This window comes from Pseudopodoces humilis, chromosome 1, assembly GCF_049639895.1.
Source record: "Pseudopodoces humilis isolate 2021_Gansu_Grassland_sample_001 chromosome 1, ASM4963989v1, whole genome shotgun sequence".
NCBI classification, from domain to species: domain Eukaryota; kingdom Metazoa; phylum Chordata; class Aves; order Passeriformes; family Paridae; genus Pseudopodoces; species Pseudopodoces humilis.
The window spans coordinates 58,574,009-58,601,201 of NC_142200.1; the positions used below are offsets into that span (position 1 = coordinate 58,574,009).

Sequence of the window (27,193 nt, forward strand, 5' to 3'; positions counted from 1 at the left end):
CTTGTAATGCTGTATTTGTATGTTCCATAGTGAAGAAGATAAAATAATTAATATTGATATTATTAAGCATCATTATCCTATATAGGTGCTTGAATTCGTCTTTTTTTAAAGTTTAACACTTTGATTTGTATGGTTATATGTGTCACTCAGGGTATATGTAGCTTATGGGAAGACTGAATTTTGTCTTTATTTGTGATTTTAACAAACAGCCTCACCGGTGTGACCAGTGTCCCATGTCATTTAATGTTGAATTCAACTTGACACTTCACAAATGTACTCACAATGGCGAGGATCCTACATGTCCTGTCTGCAACAAGAAGTTCTCCAGAGTAGCCAGTCTGAAAGCACATATAATGCTACATGAGAAAGAAGAGGTAATTAATTACAAACATTATAACTTAATTTTGAAAAGACATGTCATAGTGGTTGTATTTAATCCCTTAACTTTATGCATTAGATTGGAGGATTGAATAAATGATTTTGTTCAGAAGAAATACAAAACTTTAAGTGGGGAGTCTGTTTTAATATTAGTTACAGACAGAAATTAATAACCTGAATATAAATTAGTATTCCCATTGTGTCTTTATGAACAAAAGGAACTTGTGCATGTTTGATAGATACCATTTTATACTATATATAAACATTAACTGATTGGTTATTTACACATACTTTTATTTTGAAGATACTTCTGTGACTTAATCTACATTGATACGCCCACATATAATAAATAATGTGTGATGATGTTTGATGGCAGATGTCATGGAGAGGCATTCTCACCCTCCATAGAAATAGATGAAGCTGTTCCCTTAAGTGCCCATGTCTTGTTTTGGAGTGGTTGGTTGTTTCACTTGAGAGTACTTGTTCCTTCCCCTCTCACAATTTCATTTTCTATTTTCATTGAGTGTTGGTTAAATTCTTAGCAAACAGTTAATACGTAGAGGTGTATTTTGCACACTTTAAAGTTATTACTGCATTGCTACAACTGCCAGTTGATGGCAGTGCCCAAAATACCAAGTTTTCGACAATGTAATTGCCTCTTCCTCCTGTAAAGGCTTATTTAAAATTGCCCTTTGTGTTAGAGAATCTGAGCTGAATCAAGAACGCACTTTTATTGTCAGACTTCTAATCATAAGTGCAACAGTGGTGTGTTTCTCCATGCCTATTGCCAACAGCTTACAGCAGTTTTGACCTGTAAGTCTGGGATAATAGGCCTGTGTGCACTTTTCCCTAAACGAGATGCAGGGCATGCCATCTGTAGAGATTGTATTCCTTCTTAATCATTTTAGCTCATGTTTTGTCATGTACACAGTCAAGTAGGCAGCCAAGTTAAGTGGACTAGGGTACAATTTTGCTGCATATTAATATATCTATAATGATAAATGGCTTAATTGGTATTGCTAAGGGAACTTGATTTATGAATTGCTAAACACATCAGAATAAGGAAACTGAGCATCAAGAAAGACACCCAAGGGTGGTTTTTGGTGTTTGTTTCTACCACTAAGTGATTTTTCATGTACTTCAGCAGTGCTGATTTTGTTGCTTTGGTGCAGATGTCAGCAGAATAGGCTGTGTGATGCCTTCCAATTTAAAATTCCATCTGCAGCTTGAAAATTAAATTTATAAAAATACAAACATATTTCAATTGCTAATGAATGTGTTTCTTATAGTACCCAATAGTTTTGTGGTAAAACAGAGACAAATGTAACAATTAATTCACATAAAACTGCAGGAATAACTTTCACAGTAATTATGCACAGGACCTGTAGGAGAGCTGGAATTTGAACTTGAACAAGAGGGTATTGGTGATGGCACTAGTTGATATTGAGGAGTTTTCCACAATGTGCAGGTTAATAAGTTATTGGTGAAGCACATTCTCCATCTTGTTTGCTCTTCTTCCTTTTGCTGTTAGAAGAGGTAAAAATCTGAAATCAGAGCAGAGGTGCATATGGGGGGACATACATTAAGGGACATGCATAGAGGTTAAGGAGATGGCTTCACAAAATGAAATTTGGGGAACTTTACCCCTGTGTTGTGCTGATCAGGCAGCTTTATCTACAGATGAATGCAGATGGCCAAGAACAAGAAATTTAAAGTGATTAGCTTCTTGGGAGCTCCAGTGAGATTTGGGAGAGTGTGTCTGTTTGTGAAACTTAGATTTTTGTGATTAGTTGCTCCCTGTGGGAAGTTCTGGAAGGAATTTTCTGGGCTATTGATACTGAGCTTGCAAGAGACTTACTTTTTCCTCACATTCTTTGGTGATTTGTGTGTGATAAACTGGTGTGAGGAAAAAACTTCACATTTGAAATTCATCACTAATAGGGGGTAGCTTTCTCTTGAGAAGTCATAAAGAATATATCTTGTGTAAATATGCCCCATCTTTTTGAGGATTGTTCATCTTGTCCATTTCTTCAATGGAAATGCACAATGGTTTTGATTGCTACATTTTGCCCTGGCAAGACAGAAATGGTGAATAAGAACTTGAAACACAAATTATTTATTTCTTCATGAACATGAGGGGCTTCTGGGCTTTAGAAACACCTTAATATGTTGAAAAAGTTAAAACTGATATTCAGTGGATATAAAAATGAAAATTCCTTCATTATAAGATCCTCTTGGTTTGGGTTTTTATGTTTTACTTTGTTTGATGTTGGGGTTTTGCTTGTTTATTTCATGTTTTGTTTGTTTTTGGTTTTTTTTAGAAATATTCGCTGTATTTGATATGTACTGTCTAATAATTCATGAGCAATGATTGTCGTCCTGAAAATTAAGCCTTCTGCTAATGTTATCATAGTTTTAGTTACTTTCCCATGAAAATCCTGTAAACATAAGTTGTTTATCACATTCCTTCTAAGAAATGCCTTTTGATGGACATTTCGCATGACCAGTGTGATTGGGAAGGTGGTAACTTAATTATCCAATCCCTGGTCATTGTTGAGAATCTGTAAATACTGGAGTCAGGGAATAAAGTCATGGGTTTTTGTTCTGACACTGACTGGTTGTGTGAATCATTTTTTGTCCTTTAGTGACAAATGATCTTTTGCAAAAGTGTAGATTAAAATCCTTTACAGTTGCTGGGAGTCATAGATACCAAACAGGTGAAGATCATAAGTTCCAAAGTATGCTTTAGATGTTGCATCTGGTAAGATAGGGAGAGCTAAAACAGGAAGAATCCAATGATTAGAACTTTAAAATTTTGTTTTCTGAGTTTGGGAATTTTGCGTATGATTAGCCTCTTTTGTTTAGTGTTAAAATGTGAGTTGAACCATAGTGAGGTTACAGTGTTTAATTACTTGTTCTGTTTGTGGTGGTGATTTTTTTTTTTTTTTTGCATGAGAAGCAAAAAAAATACATATGGTACTGCCTATAGCAGAGTCTGTTTGGCATGATACATTGGTGGGTTTTTGTAGTTTTCTGCTTTACTGTGATCTTGCTTTCCTACAGCGAATTCCACATTACTGAATAGAATAATGAGGACTTTAATTGTCTCAAATACTTAATTTTAGCCTATTTATTTTTTTTTGTTCTGAGAAGTTGCTTAATAGAATATGTATATTTGCAACTTAACATGATGCATATGCATGTCTGAAAAATGCTGAGAAGCAATTCAAAATCCCTCAGTTTTGAGGTTCATGAGCTTGGCATAGTAATTTTAAGTTTCCTACATAAAATTTTCTTCCACTTCTAGAAATCTAAAATCATAAACTAAATTAGTTGTATAAGAACAGTGGATGCTCATAAGAAGTATTCAGATTTAAATGTATGTCCTAGAAAAAAAAGTATTAGTTATTTATTGTCTCACTCTGTAACTTGAATCCAGTAATAATGACATTTAGGTTAGATGAAACAAATAATTTTTGAGTTGGTAATTAATTTCATTAAAGCTTTTATTTAATTTCATTTCAGCTTTTTAAGCTTTTGTCTGGAAATGTGATACTGCAGAGTTATTTTTTCAGACTTAAAGAACAAATTCATTGTCAAAACAGTCCAAAAATAACATTGCATACCTGTGTTCCTCTTGATTAAAACCTTCTTGTCAATATCTTTCTTGAAATGAACACTGTTGCTTTCTGTTGTTTGTTTTTATTTTTCTTGTTGATCATCATGGGAGAGGGAAAAAAGGGGGCAGGATAAAAATAATTTCAATTTGCAGTGATAATCATAATTACTGAAAACTGAGCTGATAGAAAACCTGTCTGAAGTTACTTATGCACACCAGTGAAGAACATTTAACAGATGGATATTTTTAGACATTTAAGATTAACTCTCAGCTTAGGTTTTCTAAAATAGACTGACTGATAAAATTAATGATTTCAAAAGGCAAAATGAAGTCAAATAAATGCAGAGCTTTTAATTTTCACAGAAACAATATTTGAGTTTGATTCTTACTCTGAGTTTCAGAGAAATGGCAACACTTTTGCATTAAACATTAGAAATATAATTTCTGTTCTAAATGACATGGAATACTAATATAACTGGAAAATGGTGTGTTTAACACTTTTAAAGTTAATGGGTTGAAGAGGTACCTCTTAAAAACATCGTGTCCTTTATTTATGTCGTCTTTACTGTTGAGAAAGCTTAAGAAGTCAGTGCTGACTGTGGTGAGATTACTGTTTAAAAGTGACAATCAATATAAATTTAATCTGCAAAAGTATGAATCCAATGCTTTTGTTTTAGAAAGTAATTATTTTTTACAGATGTTTCTGTAGACCACTGTGTAATGGCACTGAGGTGAGCTTCTGTGTGTGTCTTGAACCAGCCCACCAAGGAAATAAGGAGTGGTGAGGATGGTACCGAACTGCTTGTTTCTGCTTCTATATGAAGTTTTTCAGAACTCAGTTCTAGTGGAGTTTCTTAAAATATAAATATTAATATTATCTTGCAGTGATTATTGTAAATGATTTATATCACAGGGCTCATACATTTTTCTTGCTTGTATACTTCTCTTGCTGCTTGCTTCCAGCTGCCAATGTCCATAGAAGGATAAGTTAATCTACTTGAGCAAAGCTTGTGCACTGCTGTTTTGAAAAATCAGTCTCTATTATCTCTTTCAGAATCTTATCTGTTCAGAGTGTGGGGATGAATTCACTTTACAGAGTCAGCTGTCCATACACATGGAAGAACATCGTCAGGAACTGGCAGGCAGTAGGATTCACAGCTGCAAGTCTTGTAAAAAAGAATTTGAAACTTCCTCACAGCTAAAGGAGCACATGAAAACTCACTATAAAATAAGGTGACAATCATGATTATAACAAAATGAGCAGATGTTACTTTTATGGTGGTAGCTGGGAAAAGCAGGAGTAGTAATTCCAGTCAGCAAAGTACCATGATTTATGCAGATAATTTCTTTTCTTTGGTATGCTGCTCTAAAACGACACTTGCTTTTTAAAACCTCGCTTAACTAGTGGTTATTTTTGGAGGCCTTTTTTTTTTTTTCCCCCCTGTTTTTATATTTAGGCACACATACTGAGCATAGTTCATATACTAGCTGTTTGTGAGCATGGGTTGTTTCTCTGATGTAAAGTGTTTATGATTTTAAGCACTAATAGCAGTATATTGAAGCAAATGTATATTAATTTTACATGGCATTTATTATAATGACTAAAGTTTTAATGTTTTCATTCTGCAAAGATGTAACTTGTTCTTTGCAGTTTGATCATCTTTCCCAAGAGGTCCTCATTACAGCCTCCCATGAGTTTCTTGTAAATCTGAAAAAGCACAAAATGAAGGGGGGAATAAAGAGGCCTGGTAAATGCTGTTCTTATTTTTGGTGAATATTTGTTCTTTCCTTTCTTTCAGCTCTCTAGTTTACTTTTAGGAAGGTAAGAATTATTTTAAGTTAGAAGGAAGAAAATCTTCTCTTGGTTTACTTTATATCTTAATAAAGCCTAAAGTGACTGGTGATATCTCTTTTAATTTTCACTATTTCTATAAAAAAACAGATAAGGAAAATTACATATTTAAAAACAATAAGCCCTGTCTATTTCCAATTCTTTTTATGAAAAGTTAATACAGGTTCTAAGATGTTAATAGTTGTGTTGCAGGAGGTTTAAACAAGTGCTCTAAATTTTAATCTGCAAACAGAAATTTTAAGGTTTGAAGTATCAAGTTAGGTTTCTTTGGGTTATATAAATGTATTACCTACTAAAGCCATTCTTCTTGTGCACAACTCCTGTGTAGAGATGTTAGGATGAATAAACTAGTTGGTTTGATTTGTAGCAAAATGAATTTTGGGAATTTGTATTCTCTCTTTGTGTGATTCTGTGGAGAGTGTGATTTGTATTTGAGGGCCAATGGTGAATATTTGTGTTGTTAAATTCTTAACTTGCTCTTACCAGACTTCAGCAAGTGCATTTGTATTCCATTTTATGAGATTTGTGTATTCTAGTTCAGAATGAAGGACTTGGCTATGTTCAGGCAAAAGAAGTAAAAGTTGCACAAAGTTGAAAGTTCCCAACCAAAACACAACCCAAGTGTTTGTGAATTCACTGTATACTTCTGGCAGAATTTACCCTGAAAATGTCTGAAGAGAGCCTCTGAGATCTATCAGATTTTTACTGCAGAAGCAACTAAAATTCTTGGTGCTTGTAGGTACTGAGAAAATAACTGTTTGCCTTGTTCTTTCAGTATCATTATGGAATTTGGGTTTTCACTGTTGCAGCTGATACTATGTTATGTTAACTTGATACATCAAGTTAATACTATGTTAAAAATGATGCGGTAAAAGAAGCTTCTTCAAAATAACATTTCATATTAATACTTTGTTTTTTTTTTTTCAATCACAGGGTATCAAATACCAGATCTTACAACAGAAATATTGATAGAAGTGGGTTTACCTATTCCTGTCCTCACTGTGGAAAGACGTTCCAGAAACCTAGTCAGTTAACACGCCATGTCAGAATACACACAGGTATGGCAATGGAAATACTTGTTTTAACTTGTTTTTGTTTTACAAAAATCAATTAACCTCTGAAACGCTGTAAATGTCTTCTTCCTGTTGGGACCTGAAATATTATTAATACGTTTGGTTCATTAGATGCAACTACCTGTTAGTTCAAAATAAACTTTATGTAATTCATTTGCTTAGGAAATTTATATGCTTTTATAATTTCCAGATTTATATGATTAGAAACAGCTAAAAAAATTGAAAAACTGTATAGATTTCATTCGTTACAAATGAAAATATCAGTTTTGGTATTTAGAGTTTCAGTGGGCCCTAAAATCAGAATCCCTAGATAAGGGCCAGTCATCTACTTTAAAATGGATCTTATGTACTCTAGAGAGTGGGTTCTAAAATTTGCAATTGCAAAAAGAGCAAAAGTGCATGAGAATTATTGATACTAATAAAGTAGTGCTCTTGCATTTTTTAAAAATTGATTTATTTCAACTTGCAAAGTGATATTCTGAGGTGATAAGCCTAGGTTGTAATTTTAATAATTGAACAAGTGCAGGTGGCTGTTCAAATTTGCAGAATGAATAGGAAATGGTTTTTGCTACATTTCTGTTATAAATATGTGCATGTTTAAACCATAAGCAATTGAAATAATTGAAAAATACCAAGCATAAAATAATACAAAACTTCTGAAGTGTACAGATGGCTACAAAGGAATAGGTCTTATGTTTTAACCAGTTATACATATTATAGCAGGAGTTTGGCTTTAAACAAAGTCTTCATTGAAGATGTTCCAGTGATGTTCAATATGTATTTTTCATACATACTGAATAAACTGCCATTTGTCTAGTTTTTAGCTAATTCACGTATTCATTTATGTAAGTGTGCAGTTCTGTTTGTAACATCAGTCAGTGTAATATCTCTGTTCAGACAGTGATGTGATGAGTTGCCATTTACAAGAATGGCCTTGTTTACTAAGAAATAAAAAGACCATTGTGTGACACTTTCTTAAGAATCTTTTGAAGTTTTACAGATTTAGTTATAGAAAAGTAACACAAGAGGTCACCCTTGTACCTCCTTTAAAACAATTACTTGAAAATAATATCAAAAAAAGGTCAGTGAATATTAACTTCAGTATTTTAGATTCTTGGTTCCATTTAATTTGTTAGTTTATTCTAGTCAGAATTAAACAAGATTATAATTGGTTGAGGATGCTTTTTTAAAGCTTCAAAAAGTTCAAGGGCATTTTTTTTTTTAAACTAAAAGACATTTATCTATTGGGAAACCAGAGACAGAAAATGCAGTCCCAATCTGCACATGATAGGAGGTCATTTTAACTTCTAAGTAGCTTGCAAATACTCAGTTAATTTGTGAAGTATGTTAGTACTCTAAATCTGCAGACAATCTGTCTGGCTTTCAGCTGCGTGAGGTACTGTAAATATGTAGAAAACAGCTCTGCTTCAAGGAATATAGAATGTCCAAGCCTTTACATGTTAAAATAGCAGGTCTGTGCACAATGTGCAGCATTACGTTGGCCTCTTAATTGCAGTACTTTTTGTGTTCTAGCTAATCATTTCAAGCACTTGCACCCTTCTGGGAAAAAATAAAGTCTCAGCGACTGCAATTCTCACATTAATATATGGGTAATGAACCCCTTGTCCCCCCCTCTCAAATCTGTATTTGATTAAGTTATACTTGAGAAATACAGAAATTTCATATTTCCACAATAGAATTAAGATTTCGTTTTTATAGTGAGATTTACTTACATAGGCAAACTTAACCTGAAGCAATCCTTCCATGTGTCCACCAGAAGCTCTTACTGGAAATTAAGCTTTTTGCCTATGAAAGCCTAATAGGAATTTTGTATTTCCAGATGTGAATCAGTGTTCTTTGTTTTAATCTCTTTAAAAAAATATACAGTTAAAACCTGCAATCTTTAAAGCACCTTCAAAACCCCTAAGCAGCAGAACAAGATATACATTCCTTCATAGAGTTATATGCTTGTAATCAATTTCAGAAAAACTGCTTTTATTTCTGATAATGTGAATTTAATTAAGAATTAATAAGCTTAAAGTAGATGTAATTACAGCTATAAAATTAGAAATCATATAAAATATTTATTAAAACTGATTTAATGTGCACATGGTGGTACTTACTGGTGTAGCAGACAACATACTGCGTGCTTATACTGGTCTTGGCTATGGAAATGTGCAGAGGCAAGGTGCTAAATATTTTCAAGGTCCTAGAGTTACCACAGCTGAACTATTTCACTAAAAGAAAAAAAGAGTAGTACTTAAATTCACAGTGGAGTTCCTGGTGTTAAGTTCCCGGAGTTAATTAGGACACATGGTTGTAAGAAACTAAAATTTATTATTAGTATGTTTATGTAGCTTTGTAATCTGTTTATGCAGTCCTCTTATGTTCTGTAACTTAAAGTTTCTGTGGGGTTTTTAATGCTTATCTGGTAACATACAAAAAGTTCAATTATACACAGCACTGAGGGCACCAAAATTGGGAAATCATGACAGCATTTCTGTAACAATATTGGCTAGTTTTCTTTTAAATAGTCAATAGGAATGTTTTTTTAAATTATTTTCTGGGCAGAACTGTCTAAAACATTTCATTGCATATTTTCAGTAGGTGGTTGCAAAGAATGAATGGCTCGTAAAATTTATTGGGGAGTGGGAACCATATACCGTCTTTTGCAGTGTTGCTGTAAGACTTTCTGATTTAAAACCAGATAAAAGGTTAAATTTTTGACTGTTAGTTATTTATTACTGTCCATTTACCCTCTGGGCCTGTTGTTTCTGTGAAGGTATTTGCATTTGTTTTAAAACATGGGTTGGTGTAAAACATATGTGGGTTTCTTTTTTCTTTTTCCCTTTGTTTTTTTTTGCTCCAATGATTTTGCATAGCAGCTGAGATCTTTCAAACCACAAGTTGAGGGAAGCTGTTTTAAATAATTGCTTCATCTAGATTTCCTTTATTTTACCGATTTAAACTGATAATCATCAGCTAAGTCACAAAACTTTCACAGGGCTACATTTTCGTCAAGAGTAGGTGCTGAGGTTGGTGGTCGAGGCAAACAATTTTATTGTCAAAATCTCCCAATAACATATATAATAACATGTGTATTTTATTTTATTGAGTACAATTTTTCATTTAGATACAGGAAACTGCTGACAATTACTTAAATATCCTTACTCTTCCTCCTCCTGCTGCTGTTTCCTTGCAGGTGAAAGACCTTTCAAGTGCAGCGAGTGTGGGAAGGCCTTTAACCAGAAGGGGGCTCTGCAGACCCACATGATCAAGCACACGGGGGAGAAGCCCCATGCCTGTGCCTTTTGTCCCGCTGCCTTTTCCCAGAAAGGCAACCTGCAGTCACACATACAGCGAGTTCACTCTGAGGTAAATGCAATTATTCATCGAGTCCTGGGTACTAACATGCATCTTAACTCAGTTTTGCTATTCCTATGTGCTCCAGCCAGTAGCGATTTACTGCTGTAGTGTAGATTCTGGTTTGCTGCTTTTGCCTGTGAGCATTCCTTAGCTTGGTCTGAATAAATGTATACTTAGGAGAAGTAGCAAAACCTTCATTTGCCAGTGTCTTTTTAGTACGTGGATAGATTAATAAATAGTGGGGTTAGGTGTGCAAAAACGTACCTACGTCAGTCTTGGGAGAACAAGGGCTAGAATCACATGAAAATAAGCCAAAAGCAGCCAAGCAGAAAATGGTGACAAATTTCAAGGCCAAGCAGCAGCTCACTTCACTAATTATATTGCAGAACATACTTGTCATTTGTCTTTGAAGTATATGTCTTGCAGCCTGCAAAAAAGCAGAGGTTTTTTGGTTACAAGTGGAAGAAAATTTCAGAATAAGATTAAAACAAAATGTTTCAGACTTCTTTATGTCTGCTTTTTTTCCTCTTTTTGACAGACAGTTTTTAAGTCTCAAAAGATACTGCTGTGATAAAGTAATACAGTCTTCTTAGCAATGTGAGCTATGCAACTGTGTTCAGTAATTTGCAGACTTTTAATGATTTGTGGTTGGAAATACCCATACAAAGAGATGTAGTTTTGGTTTGGAAATTATGAAGTGATAGAGGTAATGCTTTTTGCTGCTTTGTTTTCCTGTGTGCACAGTATCATCTTTGTTCTCACTCTTCCCCTATCTCTGAGATTTGCAATCTCCTTTTCCATTTTTGTGTTACAATGGTAGATATTACTAAGGATCCTTTTAGTATGTTTCTTACTTTTAGGATGTGCTTTATTATATGGATATGTCTTAATATTTGTGATACGCTTAATTATGTTAAGTCATTTAACTTCAAGTACTGTGTCCAGCTTGGGCCACTCAGTTCAGGAAGGACATTGAGGTCCTGGAGTGTGTCCAGAGAATGGCAGTGAAGCTGGTGAGGAGCACAAGTTCTGTGAGGAGTGGCTGCGGGAGCTGGGGATGTTTAGCCTGGAGAAGAGGAGGCTCAGGGGGGACCTTATCACTCTCTACAACTCCCTGGAGGGAGGCTGTGGCCAGGTGGGGGTCAGCCTCTTCTCCCAACCAGCCAGTGACAGGACAAAAGGACACAGTGAAGCTGTGCCAGGGGAGGTTTAGGCTGGACATGAGGAGGAATTCCTTCATGAATGGGTGATGAGACATTAGAATGGACTGCCCAGGGAAGTGGTGGAGTCACTGTCCCTGGAGATTTATTTAAGATTGTACTTGGCACTCAGTGCCGTGATATAATTGACATAGTGGTGTTTGATCATGGGTTGGACTTGAGGACCTCAGAGGTGTTTTCCAACCTAATTGATTCTGTGATTCCCTGGTGTGACTAGTCATCCTCAAGATTAACAGCTGTCTATATGTGATAGCTTTTGCTACATAAAAAAGTGCACCAACATTGATTTAATAGTTTAAATTTACTTTTTTTTCAGTATTACTTAGGGGTGAAGTAAAAAATATTTTTCACCTTTTTCTCTGTTATTCTGTTTTTGTGTAAGAAAGAAACAAGCTGTGGGATAAGGTACTTTAAATAAATGCTACCTCTTGATCACATCCTATGCTGTGTTTTGGAGTCCTGAGCCTGAATTTGAGTTACTGCTTTGGATAATCTATTGATTTTTTTTTTTCTTTTCTTGCTGTTGCTGGGTTTTTTTTTCAAGCCTGCATGGAACTCTGTGAATTCTTTGTTTTATTCTGAGACAGTTACAAAATAACATTGAAGCTGCTATTGCAATGAATAGTGAATTGGAAGTTGATTCTCACTTCCTAAAGCACTGTTTAGTTGTAGCATATTTTATTACTTAATACCTCTTTTTGAAAGTCTTGTTGTTAGCTTAATGTCACAAAATATGAAATACCAATATTGTATTGCAAGTACAGCAATGTGTTTTCTTTTGAATACCTTGTTGCTCCCTGCACATTGCAAGTACTGGATGTTATTGCTGTGTGGACTGAAGAGGGAAGGTGAGGATGGATGGAAGCTGCAAATTTAACTGCTTTAATTACCTTAACCCATTGGTCTGAAAGTCTCAAACAAGTGGCTGCTGATCACTTTCTCATTCTGTGTTCAAATTCAGTTCAAACCAGACATTAAACTTCCGTGCCCTTCACGACGTTGGTTTTTGTCTGCATTTTTCTTATCTCATACTTCCAAACTTCCATTTGTATTATGTATGATGCTTCATCTTCAGGCACATCTTAATTGATCGAGTTGCATTTCAGTTTTGCTTTTAAGTGTGGAATGGTAGGAGATGGTAAAGAGAGAAAAGTCTGAGGCCTCGTTTGCTGCACAACATTTGTTTTGCTGTCTGGTGCTTCACAATGTTGAGAAGTGGTAGTAAGCAGCTGTAGTCATGTACATAGATTATAGTTCATTTATATCCAAGAGGTACCAGCCTAATTCCATAACTGCATATTGGTAATTTGAAGAAATAAACCATTTTAGCTTTCATAATCCAGTAGTGTACTTGTTCTATAGAAAAATAATGAAAAACAATATTTGGTAGATGTAGGGAAAATTTACTTTATTATTTTTTTAAAGGTGAAGAATGGCCCTACATACAACTGTACAGAATGTAGCTGTGTCTTCAAAAGCTTGGGTAGTTTAAATACACATATCAGCAAGATGCACATGGGTGGTCCACAGAATTCTGCAAGTGCTTCAACAGATGTATCTCATGTTACAGCGGTAAGCTTTGCTTGGTATATTGTGAAAATGCCTTTGAGAGTTTACTTAGGTCTATATCTTAATTCCAGTAATTCTTCAGATAGGTTAGAACTACTGGATCTGTAGCTGTCTTTTGTCTTTTTCAAGTTTTGTGTGATTTTTGGTATAAATTTCCAGGATTAAATATTGGGAAAATGTAAATTGGCCAACTATATGCAAAAAAGTATTTACAATTTAAGGGTTTGGTTGAAAATATAAAAGTTTAATTCTGCAGCTAAGTATAATTCTTCTTCTTAAAAATTGTTAGCCTCTTCTGATAAAATAAAAGTTATGGGGAAGTCTTAGAACTATTGAAATAATGTATTAATTTCAACTCATTTTCAAAAATTGTTTGTATGATTCTAGTCGGTATAAACACATAGTGGGTTCTTCTGTGTATATCTGATAACTTTTTTAAATGTTAGCTTCTTATTAGCAAGATTATAAAGGCAAAAACATAGCTTTACTGGAAGCAGTGAATGTTTTTCTTTCTTTACCAAGATAATAAAAAAGAGCTAAAATTCAGAAAATGTCTCTGGCTTCATAGGACTACAGTATTTTTGAGCCAGTGAATATTTCATTTATCATGGTTCTCTTCTTTTTTTCTTTGATTAAAAGGAGGGTTAAAATTTGAAGTATGAACTTCATTCTGCAGCCGTGTCTTCTTGAAATAACTTTCTACTAATGTTGTTTGGAAAGGCTTTTCTTTTACATTTTCTGAAGTTGTTTTATAGGGCTGATGCTATTTGTTTCTCCATGTTAATTCATATAAAGAAAGACTAATGTGTCTTATTTGTTTGCAAGTACATATATTCTCTACAGCTTTTTTTCATTTCTACATTCTCAAGCCTAATCTTAAAAGCAGGATGGAAAAGAGTTCCTTCATACTACCTCATTTTTTTTTTCCCTGGCCAGCTCTGTTTTAAATTTTTTGGTTTGATTAAGTATTTTGGATTTGTTTAGCATGTTGGTATTACAGCAGTGTAGTATTATCTCTGCTTGCATGAATACTTTGCTGCTTGCATGAGAGAGAGGAATTGCAAAAAATGCCATACAATACTATAAACAAAGAGAGAGAAGGGAGAAAAGGATTCTTTCTAAAAATTGATGCAAAAAAGTTTAGCAAGGAACAGCAGAGATAAAAAATGACATGTCAATTGCATATTAGAGGGGATTATGGTTTTTATTTGTAATTTTATATCTGAATCTGCATATATTTAATTATTCCTATTTTTTCTATTGATTTAGAAACTTAGTACATTATTAGATTAGCATAAGCATTCTTAAATCAGAACTTTCCTTCATTCTGCTGAAAATTTGCAGAGCTGCTTTAACAACAAATCTCCAGTACAATAGTTCTATTTTGAAGTTTCCCATCAGTCTCTGTCATCCCTTGGTACATACCTGGGGATAAGATTATGTTCTTATTAAGTACACATTCCAAAAGCTGAAGTTTCCTGAAGTGCTGTGCTACCAAAGAATGTACTCTTGTGTGATACATGAGAATATTTTCTGAATTATAGTGGCTGTAAGGCTGTCATTTTGCTGTCATTTGCTGCATTAGTATTTATAGCTAAGATGATTTTGTGTACTTCTGTTTCTTTCACATAGTCTGATTTTTCTGTGCTATGTTTCTGCATTGTATCAGCCATGATTTTCTTCTTTTTGATAAAGATTTAAAATATTTTGATTTCTTTTTAGGACTCTGTCACCCAGCCTTTAACAACATCCCCTACTAATCTTTTGCAACCTGTTGATAACAAATGGAAGAATGTAAGTGTGAAATTTTTGTCACATTTTTGTGTCAAGACTATAAGTGAGAGAAACTGTACATAAATTTGTAAATTTTTATTTAACTGGTGAAAAGGGGTATGCTGTGATACTTTGTGATGAGTTGAATCAGCTGATATGTGAAGGGAAACTCCTTGGTGAATGCAGCTGGTTATTTGGAGGTGGAACAGGTCTTGAATGGATTATATTGCCTCATTTGTTTTACACACTCATGATTTTACATGTAAGTCTCTTCAACAGCTCTTCAAAATGTAGGTAAATACTTTTCTGTATAAAAAGACCAGAGAGTAAGGATTCTTAAAAATTCTCAATAGCCCTACCCCTCTGCCTTTATTTTGTAGGCATTACCATGTTTTGTTTGGAGAAGGAAAGAGCTGTGTTCATATGGGTTGACTTGGTTGGAATTTAGGCAGCAGAGGAGCTGTGGGGCTCAGGAGGAGCCGTGGAGCTGGGGAGGGATGATGCAGGGCTGACTTTCTGCAGCTCCATAGCAAGCAGTTGTGGTGTACAGGAAGGTCTGTGTGTGCCAGTCACCCTGAGAATTCTGGCAGATTTTGTTGCAGCTATACAGCATTGTCTTTGTCAGCTATAGTTTGCAGCATGGTACCTTAGGGACGGACTGTCTAACTTACAGTCTCCCTACCCAACTTCAGCTACTGATTATTTTCCCTTGTACTCAAATCCATAAGACCAAGAACTGGGAAATGTGGGAGTATTGCTTTAAAGTCACCATAAACAGCCCATCCACTGTAGGCAGGGCAGAAGAGGTAGAGGGATGGCACTGAATGTGTGTAATAGAAGGGTTAGAATGTTTGGAGCTTGCAGTTGGCAATGGAATAGTTGAGTGCCTGGGTAAGAATCAAGGGGCAAACAAATAATGCAGAGATCGTTGTGGGGGTGTGCTGTAGATCTTCCAGGCAGGATGATGACATTGATGAATTATCCTTTGAGGAACTAAGGGACACTGAGTCAACTGCCCTTGCCCTTATGGGGGGCTTCAGCTTGCCAGAAATTACCTGGGAGAATTGCACAGCTGATACAACCTGGACCAGAAGATTGTTAAAAACCTGCATGACAACTTTATGGAATAGGTCTTAAAGGAGCAGACTCAGAAAGATGCCCTCCTTGATCTACTGCTTGTCAGCAGAGAGGATCTCATAAGCAAAATGGAGATTGGCAGTCATCTTGGCCACAGTGACCATGAAGTGATAGAGCTTAAAATCTCTGTTGACAGGAGGAAAAGTGCCAGTAAAACCTAAGCTCTGGACATGAGGAGAGAAGACTTCAGGCTGCTCAGGGAACTAGTAAAGAAGGAACCCTAGGATAATGTTTTCAGACGTGCTGGGGAATATCAGTGCTGGTCTCTTTTTAAGTATCAACTTCTAAGGGCACAGGAGCAGGCAATTCACAAATGTCAAGAGTCAAGCAGGCGAGGCAGAAAGCCACACTGGGTGAACAGAACTTACGTCTCTTGGACATTAGGCAGGAAACAAAGGTGTGTGCCCTGTTGAAGCAAGGTCAGATGAGGCAGGAAGAGTACAGAAATACTACTTGTTGCTGTAGGGAGAAAATTCATGTGGCCAAGGCTCAGCAGCAGTTGAAGCTTGCCAGAACCATGGGGGACAATAAAGATTTGTTTTTTCAAATGTATTAATGGCAATAGGCAGTGTAAAAATAACATTTGGCCCATTATAGGATGAGGATGGTCACCTCACAAATAGGGATAGGGACTTGGTCTGTTCAGCCTGGAGAAGACTTAGACCTCATTGCAGTTACAGCTTCTTCTTGAGGGGAAGAAAAGAGACAGACACTGATCTCTGTGGTGACCAGGGACAGAACCTGAAGAAATGGCGTGAAGTTTTGGCAGGGCATCTTTAGGCAGGATATCAGGAAAAGGTTCTTCGCCCAGAGTGTGGTTGTGCACTGGAACAGGCTCCCCAGGGAAGTGATCATAGCACCAAAACTGACGGAGTTCAAGAAGCATTTGGGCAGTGGTCTCAAACATATGGCGTGACTCTTGGGGTGTTCTGCACAGGGCCAGGAGTTGGACTCAATGATCCTGATGGGTCCCTTCCAAAATATTCTGTGGTAATGTGATGAAGAGTGCCAGGTATTTTGTAGTGAGAGGTATGAGTTGGGAGCGATGGATCCCTTTGCCTTCTCCACCCAGAATTCAAAACTGAAACTGCCAGTCAGCTTTCCAGCCACTCTGCCCCCAGCCTGTGGCACTGCCTGGGATTTTTGTGACCCAAGGGCAGGACCTGGCACTTGGCCTTGTTGAACCTCACACAGTTGAACTGTTGACCAAGTCTGTCCAGATCCAGGGTTGTATATGGTCTGTATTGCATTTTGGCAATTTTTAGGGTTTTCAGTTTTCTGTTTATAGTGTTCACTATTCATGAACTATATTCAATGATGCAGGAGGAATCAGAGCCATCAGAATCCTTAAAATACTATAGTGTGTTTACTAGTGAAGAGATTCAAGGTGCATTAGCTGCCTTGTCCATCAGATGAAATACTTAGGCGTGATTTCATCTTCTGTTTTGAAGAAGAGGGAGAAGTCTGTCATCTTAATAGAGAAGAGGAAAAAAAGGTTGAGGGTCAAAGCTAGGCAAATTGACACTTGGAAATAAAGTATGAAATTTTAGTGAAGATGATTTACTCTTGGAGCCATGTGGGATGTCAACAGAAAAAGTTAACCACAATAAACTACCTGATTTAAAGAACTACTCTAATTTTTTACAGTTACTGTGACTTGAAGGAGTAATTCACTTAGAGCAGGCACACTGTCTCTGTTACACAGCAGATCAGACAAACCAAGGGCTGTCACAAGGTCCACTGTTCCAGTTGAACAACAGTGGAATGATGAAACAGTAAAAAAGCAATTCATTTTCCATGTATTAGATAGGATATTCAAATAAGATCTAGAAAGAGACCTCTGAAACTTTTTATAATTAACATATCTTAAGAGTAATGGTAACAAGCATCATATATGTGCATGTGTGTACATTATTGTTCAAAAAAGATAACCACTATGAGACTGTATATAAACTGCTGTATAATATGCAGGCTAAATATATGTAATGCTGTAATTTTCATATCAAAGACGACGTTGAGAAGTTTCTTCATTAACAATTAATTTTTCTCTTGCTAAAGCCTGGGAGAATTTTATGCACTTCTAGTGTAGGCATCCTGCTCTACGTAAAAGCTTCACTACATTCTGTTTCCACAAAAGAAATTACCTCTATAAAGGGTTGTTACACTTTCCAGCAAACTGCTTTCCTTCAGTTCCTGTTTATGCCATTCTCATTGCAATACAGTGTGTTGCCCATATTAAAATGTTTATAGAACCTCTGCTAAATTGGAATCTGAAGAGATACAGTCTTTCTCTGTCTCACTAGTGAGGTGAAAAATAGAACTAATGGTTAAATCAGCAAAGTAACAAGTGATATTCTCGCATGCAAGAGAAATAAGGATTTATTTTTTATCATCTCATGAGAAGGCATTAAGAGGCATCAAATTCACAGGATTTAATGATTTAAAACTAATGTTTTTTAATGTAATTCTTTGTAACCATCCTTTCTTTACTACAGTGACTGTCATCTTAACTATCTAAAGTGTCAGTATAAAGAAAATCTCAGGGAAGTTTTCAATTGAGAAGGAAATAGTACAAATGTTAAGCCTAAGATTATTCTTTGCTAAAAATAATCTGAAAGAAGATAGCCTTTTATGTCTCTATGTAGTTGCACATGCACCTGGAAGTGGTTCTTTTTAGAGAACAGAAGTGAATATTAGAAGCAATTAACCAGTGTGTCCTAGGATACCCAGCTATGGTGCTAACCATTGTATAAATACATATTTCTATTTTCTGCAGTAAAAAAAATTATTGAAAGTAGTTGTTTCAGTAATGGTATACTTAAGCAGTCTATTTGTCATAAGAAGAAAGTTTATAAATAAATTATAAGCAAACAGGAGTCTTTGTTTCTGATTTTAAAACGAATACCAAGGCTCTTTATCACTTTTTTCCTTCATATTTGTTACTAAGATAGTCTGAGATACACAATTTCAAATTTAAGATTGAGAAATTAGATTTTTACACTTCAAATTTTTTTAGTATTTTGATGGAGCCTGATGTGTATTTAAATTTTTAGAATATGAAGAGATTTCTCTAAAGCTAAGTGGTTTCAAAGGTTCCAAATTGAAGGGGAAAAGTTGGTTGTTTATTCTGAAAGGTTTTGATACAGCAATACAGCAATATAGATACATTACTAAAAAAAAAAATCTGTAATGGAAGGTTGTTTTTTACAAGAGACATGCTTGAGATAAATGTGAAATCTAAAGATAGCCATGACAGTTTATTTCTTTTGGGAATTACTTTTCTCATGGCCTTTATGCATGGAATTTTGTAGTTGATCCATGCCTGTGTTTTCTAAATTGGTTGAAGGCTCAGTAGTTGACAGTAAATTTAATTCAAGCTGTAAGCTTACAATTTCAAGCTTGGGAAGAACTGAAAAAAAAAGGATGTACAAAAGCAACTGTATAATGGAGTAAGCAAACTTTGAATGAGGCTCTATATAGTCATTATGTCTTGTATAAGTAGCTATCCTTGTAGTGGACAGTTACCAGACATTTCAGGTAAGGGAGCTGGACAGGTGAGTTCACAAGAGATACTTTTGATCTTCCTTGACAAACATACCACTGTATATTTCAGGCCACACATTTTCGGTCTCCACTTCTTCAACAGACTGAAAACCAGGTGTCTCCAGCTGCTGCTCATCAGGGCCAGCAGACTGTCACTGATGTCATTCAGCAGCTCCTTGAGTTATCTGAACCAGGTCCTGTAGAAAATAACCAGCCTCAACAACCTGGTCAACAGCTCAACATTGCAGTGGGGATCAGTAGAGATATTTTGCAGGTAAGAGCTCTATGTGAAAAGACCTTTACATTTCAGTGGTTCCTTTCTCATTCTTTCTTATATTTTAATGAAATTTGTTCTCAATATTTTCAATTAGAGCATTCCTTATGGATTTCTAAACAATCCATCAGTCAAGAAAGAATTATAAAGATTTATTGAATGAGTATGGACTGTACTAATATATCTTTATATGTTTTTAAGTGTACACCCTTGTACATGGATATTTTTACTGATACCTTAAGCCTTTTTTTCCTGTTGCCCAGAAGCAGCTTGTGGCGTGTCCTTAGGTTACACACTGCTTAAAACATTATATCATTCAAGAGGGGAAAATTATTTTTATGTGGTTAAAAAATGAGAAGGTATACATTGCCATTACCCTATTCTAATTAATAAGGGCTATCTGAATAGTTCCCATTTGTGCAATAATTTTTTTATTGAAGTCAGCTAGTGTTTTTCTTAAAAAACTTACAGTATTTTGTCCTTGATAATGACAGAAGGAGAAGCGGTGTAACAGAAGAGATGTAGAGTGGTGAATTACTATCTGTGCTTGTTCTGCAGCCTGTGCTGCATAAAGGCACAAACAGGATGGATCAGGGCAGAGAACAATATCATTTAGTGTTAGTTGTAGCCTGCTAACCTGTAAGGTACCTTTTAATCTCTAGACTTTTAAGTACCACTTAAATTTGGGGTTGGAACACCCAAATGAACACCCATATGCAGCTATGGGCAGGTTCACCCTGTTACCTGTGCTGAATTCTCTAATGTCTGGAATATGAAGAGGAATTGCAGAAAGTAATAACATGGTACATAACTTTAATCCTGATAGCTATTGAAAAAAACCATCTTGTTGTGTCCTGAAAGGCAGTTGCTGACAAATGTGTAAATGCAGAAAATCCAACCTAAAATTTCACAGACAATCAGAAATCAATGCTGATTAATTGATTAATCAATTAATGTGTAATAATGTGTTTGCGGGTTTAGAAATGCAGCTGAAATTCTGTGAGAATAAGACATTTAATTCCTTCAATTATGTTTGCATTGTATCTTCTAAGTAGTTGTTCGCAAAAATTTGGGAATAACTGTGAAATGTTTCATCCTTAATCTAGATGTTTTTTTGTTCTTTCTTTAGCAAGCATTAGAGAACAGCGGGTTGTCATCAATTCCTGTCTCTGCACATTCTACTGACTGCAGCCAGGCTAAAGCTGCTGGGGCCCAGGATCAGAACCCAGATGTTCCAAGCCTCTCAAATCATCAGGCTGATTGTAGTAGTGCTGAACAAGATAAGGAGCAAGATAGTACAGATAAACTAGATAAAAAAGAAAAAAAGTTCATTAAGAAAAAATCACCATTTTTGCCTGGTAATGTTGCCACTGCTTTCTACTTCTTGTGCTGTAAAGAGTGTAGCAATTGTGGATGTGTTTATGGCTTTATAAAGGGTTTTCCCAAAATGTGTTGTGGATTAGTTATGAACAGTATTTGTTTTTACCTAAAACACAGTGTAAGGTATGATTAATAGTATTTATAATTTTCATTATAAAAATATCACTGAAAAAGCATGTCAGGATGGCATGAAGTGGAATTATACTTCTAAATCTTTTGGATTAAATCATTTGAGTTATAGGAAAAGGACAAAAAAGTATGTGAATCTATTTTTCTCTCCCACCATCCTTCTCTGACAAGGACTGGGTTTTCATTATGTGTCCCAGAGTAAAGAGTTCTTACAAGGTCTGTTCTTCCTCTTTGAAAGTGAGACCTTACAGAGGCATGAGGGCAGGACTGCAGATCTTGACTGATCCCATGTAGGGAAGGATGAAGGCTGGCATTATGAATAATTCTTCATGTCATCTTTCTCTGGAATCATAGTACTGATCTGATATTGTCACCATAAATACGTATTATTTTTCTGTCTCTGTACTGTGTTGTGTATATGCAAGCCTTGTGTATATGCATTTTTAGTCTGTGTGCTTAAATGCAACTTCAGTTTCAAGGTTGCTTGAGCTTTATTGTTGCTAGAAGTTGTTTGTTCCAAGTAAAGCCTTCATACTTTAGTGGCCAGCCTGGTATATACAGTGCTATAATGTGACTGCATTATTTTATCTCCGTCTGTAGTATCTTCATGGGTACATTGATGTTGCTTTTTCTTTTGCAAGGGATGGAGAAATTGATCCAAAGTAAAAACTTGTCTTCTTCAGTATAGCTGTGATAAAAACTACCAATAAAGTTTTCCTCCGGTAGTAATTATTTTGTTACTTGTGATTAACAGTAACAACTCTATAGCTGTGACTGCAGATAAAAATAAAAGGTCACTGCTGTACAGTCAAACAAAACCACTTTTGTTTTTTGATAAAGCAACATGACCCCAGTGTGTTAACTGATTTAAATGAGCAAACAATCTGACATTGAACAACATGTATGAATAAAAAACTTGGATACATTTTTTCATTTTTTGAGAAAATGAAAGAAGGGGTTTCTTTCATTTTTTGCTGAGAAAAAATGTCCTGTTGCCTTAGGACAGACCTTAGGGTTCTTGGATCACAAAACAACTTTTGAAAAAAAAGTGGCCTTAAATTGTTAATCATCAGAAGGATTTGTACAGATTTTCTTCCTTTACAAGCTTACAAAATGTAACTGAAGTCTAAATTTGCAAAACAGAGGGTCAAGCAAAGTATGTCCTCCAGTTAGAGAATTGTTAAGTACGTAAAATAATTTGGTGTGGTTATGGTTGAGGATTTACAGTTGATGGATAATTTTGTGTTAGATACGTTATATATAAGTTAATAGGTATATTATATTACATTAACAGGTGCATTCTACATTTCTGAGTGGCATAGAAATTGTGTTATTTGAATTTCAACAGGATTCTGTTGGTTTTGTTTTTTTTTTGTCATTCCAGCCCATCACCATTTTTGTGAAGTAGAATTAATCGGAATTAATCTTCTATGAAGTGTGTTGCGATGGCATCTATTTCACAAAGTGTTTTTGTGGTCTGGTTGCTTTGTACAATAGCATCAATGTAGTGGGATTTTTCAAGAATTATTAGAAGTTTTAAGAAGCATTCATTTTGATATTCCTTGTTTTAGGTTCTATACGTGAAGAAAATGGAATCAGGTGGCATGTTTGTCCATACTGCTCTAAAGAATTTAAAAAACCAAGTGATTTAGTGCGCCACATTCGCATTCACACCCACGAGAAGCCATTCAAGTGTCCCCAGTGCTTCCGCGCCTTTGCCGTGAAGAGCACTCTAACAGCACACATAAAAACACACACTGGCATTAAAGCTTTCAAGTGCCAATTTTGTATGAAAAGCTTTTCCACCTCAGGGAGTTTAAAAGTTCACATTCGCCTGCATACAGGTAAGGCCTTGAAATGGCTTTGTGTATTCTATGATGTGGGTGGGACCTTGAATGAGAAGACTGAAATGTGTAAGTTGTAGACATGTCTGCCATGTCATTGTTAATATCTCTCACAGAATGTATCATTTTAGCTTTGTATGTGATGAGTGTAATTTTTTGTCATAACTTTCTAGTGTTTCATGGCTTTGAAACTTTGGGCTCTTACAAAAAACATGGGCATTTAATTTTCTCATGATGATTCAGGTGTTGTTCCTTTCTAATACCACTATTCTGAATGTATTTAATTGTGCCTTCTAAAGAGTCATACTCTTGCAGTTTGAGTTCTGATTTTATTTATCCCCAGTTGCCTTTAATATTTGCATCTTCCCTCCCCCTCCCCACACTTTTGATAATTTCGCTGTAACACTGAGGGCTGGTTACTTCCTATTTTATGTTCTACATTATAGTGTAGCTTCATGTTTTCACAAACTAACCCGTTTTCAGTATCTTACACTGAATATCCTAGAACTCCTCTGATCATATGGTCTTTGTTTGCATAATATATGATGTCTTCAAAACCTTTTTATGTGGTTGAACTATCCTTTCCATAAAGAACAATGAAATTTCTGCTTTTGGTAGGCTACTTGATTGTTTTCCAAGTTCTTTCCTTGTTCATACAGGTAAATAAAGTTTCATCAAGATAAATGTGCTGCTCTTCCCTTTAATTCCTGTTTATGTAATTACCTTCTGCAAAAGTATCATTTATTGGCATAGGTGCATTTTGGATCCAATGTGTTTTACAGTTTGATGTATTTTATCCATGAAATATCAGTGTTGGATTCATCTGCAGAAAGTCTTCCACTTTTTTTTTGGTAAACTTGTAAACCAGTATATTTTTTCTGTTAGTTTGAAGTCAGGCTTACTTCATGCAAGCATTGAGATCAGTTCAGAGTGGCAGAAGCACTAGGTAGCTTGGAAAACAGGTAGTCCAGTGTTTATGGAACTGCTCTGTAGTTTCAGATAATGTTTCATTTATTGCATTGTGAAGAATGGTTCATTCTTCTACATTTTTTCTGCCTGTGATTGAACTTGATAAAAGCCATGTTCATAATACCCAGTCACATTTCCTAGCTTTTAAAGTCCAAGATTTCCCCTTGAACAAAACCAGAAAGTTGTTCAGCTTTGCCTGTCTCTAGCTTAACACGTTATCTGGGAAATCTCTCCCAAGGAGATGTTTCTACTGGATATTGCATTACAAGAGTCTTTGATACTTTTGTTGGCATGCTTTTTTTTACTGTCATCAAACAGAGTTGATGTTTTCAGAGACAGATATAGAATCTTTTTGACTCTGTCACATCCCTGTTCCCTGGTATCATGTTATAAAACATCCTGTGTGTTTGTTGATTCCTTTGTCACACAGTTTTTTAAAAGTTTGTTTTGGAAGAACTTTAACATGCGAATTGCAATTCTTAGGAGAGCTTCTGAAACACTTGAAAATTGCTGTCACTTTTGTATCATCCAGTTTCTTGATAGCGAACTTACTTCAAGTAATGTTTCAGTTAATTAGCAGTTCAGCAGATTAGTTTTTACTTCAATTGGGTTTTATAGATCTGTTTTGAAAACCTGCGTTGGAATAAAGACCATGAGAAAGAAAAAAAAACCAAAAATACACCAGGAAAGAGAATCAGTATTCTAGTGTTATTTATAGGTTGATAGAAATAAAATTTTAAGCTATTTTTTAAAAAATCTTTTGCAGGTGTTAGGCCTTTTGCTTGTCCTCACTGTGATAAGAAGTTTAGAACATCGGGCCATCGGAAAACTCACATCACTTCACATTTTAAACATACGGAACTAAGAAAGCTGCGACATCAGCGTAAACCCGCAAAAGTTCGAGTGGGAAAGTCAAGTGGCCCAGTACCAGACATTCCTTTGCAAGAGCCCATACTCATAACTGATTTAGGTAAAGAGCAAGTAAATCCATGCTCTCTTGAAATTTGGGTTTCAGTGGACTATAAAGGTTGCATTTTAATCAAACAAAAGCATTCAGAGCTCACTCGTAAAGATGCACCTTGAAATAAGTTAGCAAAAACAAACTTCAGCAATGTGCTGTATTTTATAGTTTGCTTGCACTAGAATTAATAAGAACAGTATTTTTTATTTACAGTGAAATTGTATAATCTTTACCAGTAAGAAAGTATGTGCATTTTTATATTAGGAGTTTAACTTGAATATTATTAGACTTGGTATAGAAGAGATGACAGTTCATTGCCTAGAGTCTTCTTAAGATGATCATGTTCCAATAAAAATTTGTAATAAAGATTACAGATATTAATGAATCAGTCTGTTACATGATTTTAAAGTATTTTTTATAATTATGACCTCAACTAAATTAGTAGTAATGATTAATGGTCATATTTCAAAAAACAAGGGCAGCTCAATTCTGGAACCTGATTTGGAGAATTCATCCAGTTATTTTAATTCTGTTATATAAATATTGTCACAAGGTTATGTAAAACCACTTTTTGGAAGAAGTTGTGCAAAACAGTATGTTGTTGTCCAGTAGAGATGAATTTAGTGGGTGAGGTGTTTACTCTTTGTTGTTTGATTGAACAGTCTGCTAACCCCTGACTTGCCTATTGTGCAGGCATTTTTATGGTGATACCTTTAGTTTATATCAATAAAGTTATTATCGTGCTTTAGAAGTCCTTTTGCTTTCATTGGATCCAGGAGTTACTGAAAGCAACAGTAAGGGTTATTTTGATACCAGATAGAAGGAACTTAAATTTTTGGGATTCAATCAAAACTTAGCTGACAGCTTCAGACAGATCACTCAGTACTCCTTTCTTGAATGAACCCCAGAAAAACGTATAATGCCGTTTCTTGATTTTGAAGAGAAGCTCCACTTCAATACAGTTAAGGTCTGCACAGTAGAAGTCCAATGTTTGGAAAAATATTAACATTAACAAGAAATACTGTAGACATTTTTTCCTATGGTTGCTGATAAAACATGAACTCTGCTGATATTAGAATGTTCAATGTAAAAATAAGTTCTGTGGTTTATCTAGAAGGTGTAATGGTTTTTCAACCCTCTGACAATATTTTCACATTTTTACTCCTTCCCCCTCAAAAATGATCCTATTTCTTTTAGAGGTGTCAAGAACCTAGTAATGTTACTTTCTAATAGTGTTAATCTTTGAGTGGCACTCCTGTTGATACATATTTTGCTTGCCAAAATAGTCTTAATTTTTCTAAAAGTCTGTGAAAAAGTCTGCAAATTGTTCTATACCTGTTTCAATGCTTTTCACAGAAGGCATATTAAATATTTGTCAAGTTGTATACCTGATAATACCTGATATACATTGATTAAATATTGTTTGCAAAGGTTGAGGTGGGAAGAAGGAGGTATTACTGGATCAGCAATGAATTCACAACTCAATTTTTCTAAAGTTCACGCTTATTTTAGACAAGGCTGCTACTGTAATGAGGTGGACCTGTGGATAAAAACTTAATACTAAAATACCATGTACAGTATAATAACTATAATGCTAGATAGATAGATGTATGCATAATTTTAAGTAAATGCTGAAAACGTCCACATTTTCTTTATATTTTTGGATACTACAAGTTAAGTCATGGTTTCTTTTCAAATTCTAGATCTTCAGACTACTGCATCTTTGGAATAACTTTGCCAATCAAATTTTCCTTTTGTTATTTTTGTTTATATATGCAGGTCTTATCCAGCCAATCCCGAGGAATAGCCAGGTCTTCCAAAACTATTTTAACAGTAATTTTGTGAATAATGCAGAGAGACCATACAAATGCTATTATTGCCATCGAGCTTATAAAAAATCCTGTCATCTTAAACAACACATCAGGTAAAATAATCACAACAGAGAAAGGAAATGTATGCCATAACAAATTTGTGAAAAAGCATGAAATTTATATAGTATTCACTGAAAAGACCTTTTTTTACCATCTCTTAAACACTGAACCAGTGATAATTGACTTTTTTTTTTTTCTTGTAGAGTTGGAGGAGGCTTTGGACTAACTCATGCCC

General features: G+C 35.2%; 1 protein-coding gene across 4 annotated transcripts in view; it reads left to right on the forward strand.

Annotated features, from left to right (window-relative positions):
- ZNF236 (zinc finger protein 236) overlaps positions 1-27,193 on the forward strand; it is a 76,231-nt gene that overhangs the window by 11,821 nt on the left and 37,217 nt on the right. For 3 of the 4 annotated variants that reach the window (XM_005517311.3, XM_014256839.2, XM_014256853.2), the window contains exons 3-13: positions 210-374; positions 5,052-5,230; positions 6,783-6,907; positions 10,125-10,297; positions 12,934-13,080; positions 14,800-14,871; positions 19,601-19,804; positions 20,934-21,162; positions 22,885-23,157; positions 24,893-25,096; positions 26,867-27,011. In XM_005517311.3, coding sequence (XP_005517368.2) covers positions 210-374; positions 5,052-5,230; positions 6,783-6,907; positions 10,125-10,297; positions 12,934-13,080; positions 14,800-14,871; positions 19,601-19,804; positions 20,934-21,162; positions 22,885-23,157; positions 24,893-25,096; positions 26,867-27,011 — 1,916 coding nt within the window. The remainder of the gene's footprint in view (positions 1-209; positions 375-5,051; positions 5,231-6,782; positions 6,908-10,124; positions 10,298-12,933; positions 13,081-14,799; positions 14,872-19,600; positions 19,805-20,933; positions 21,163-22,884; positions 23,158-24,892; positions 25,097-26,866; positions 27,012-27,193) is intronic. The other variant, XM_014256840.2, reaches the window with a different exon arrangement.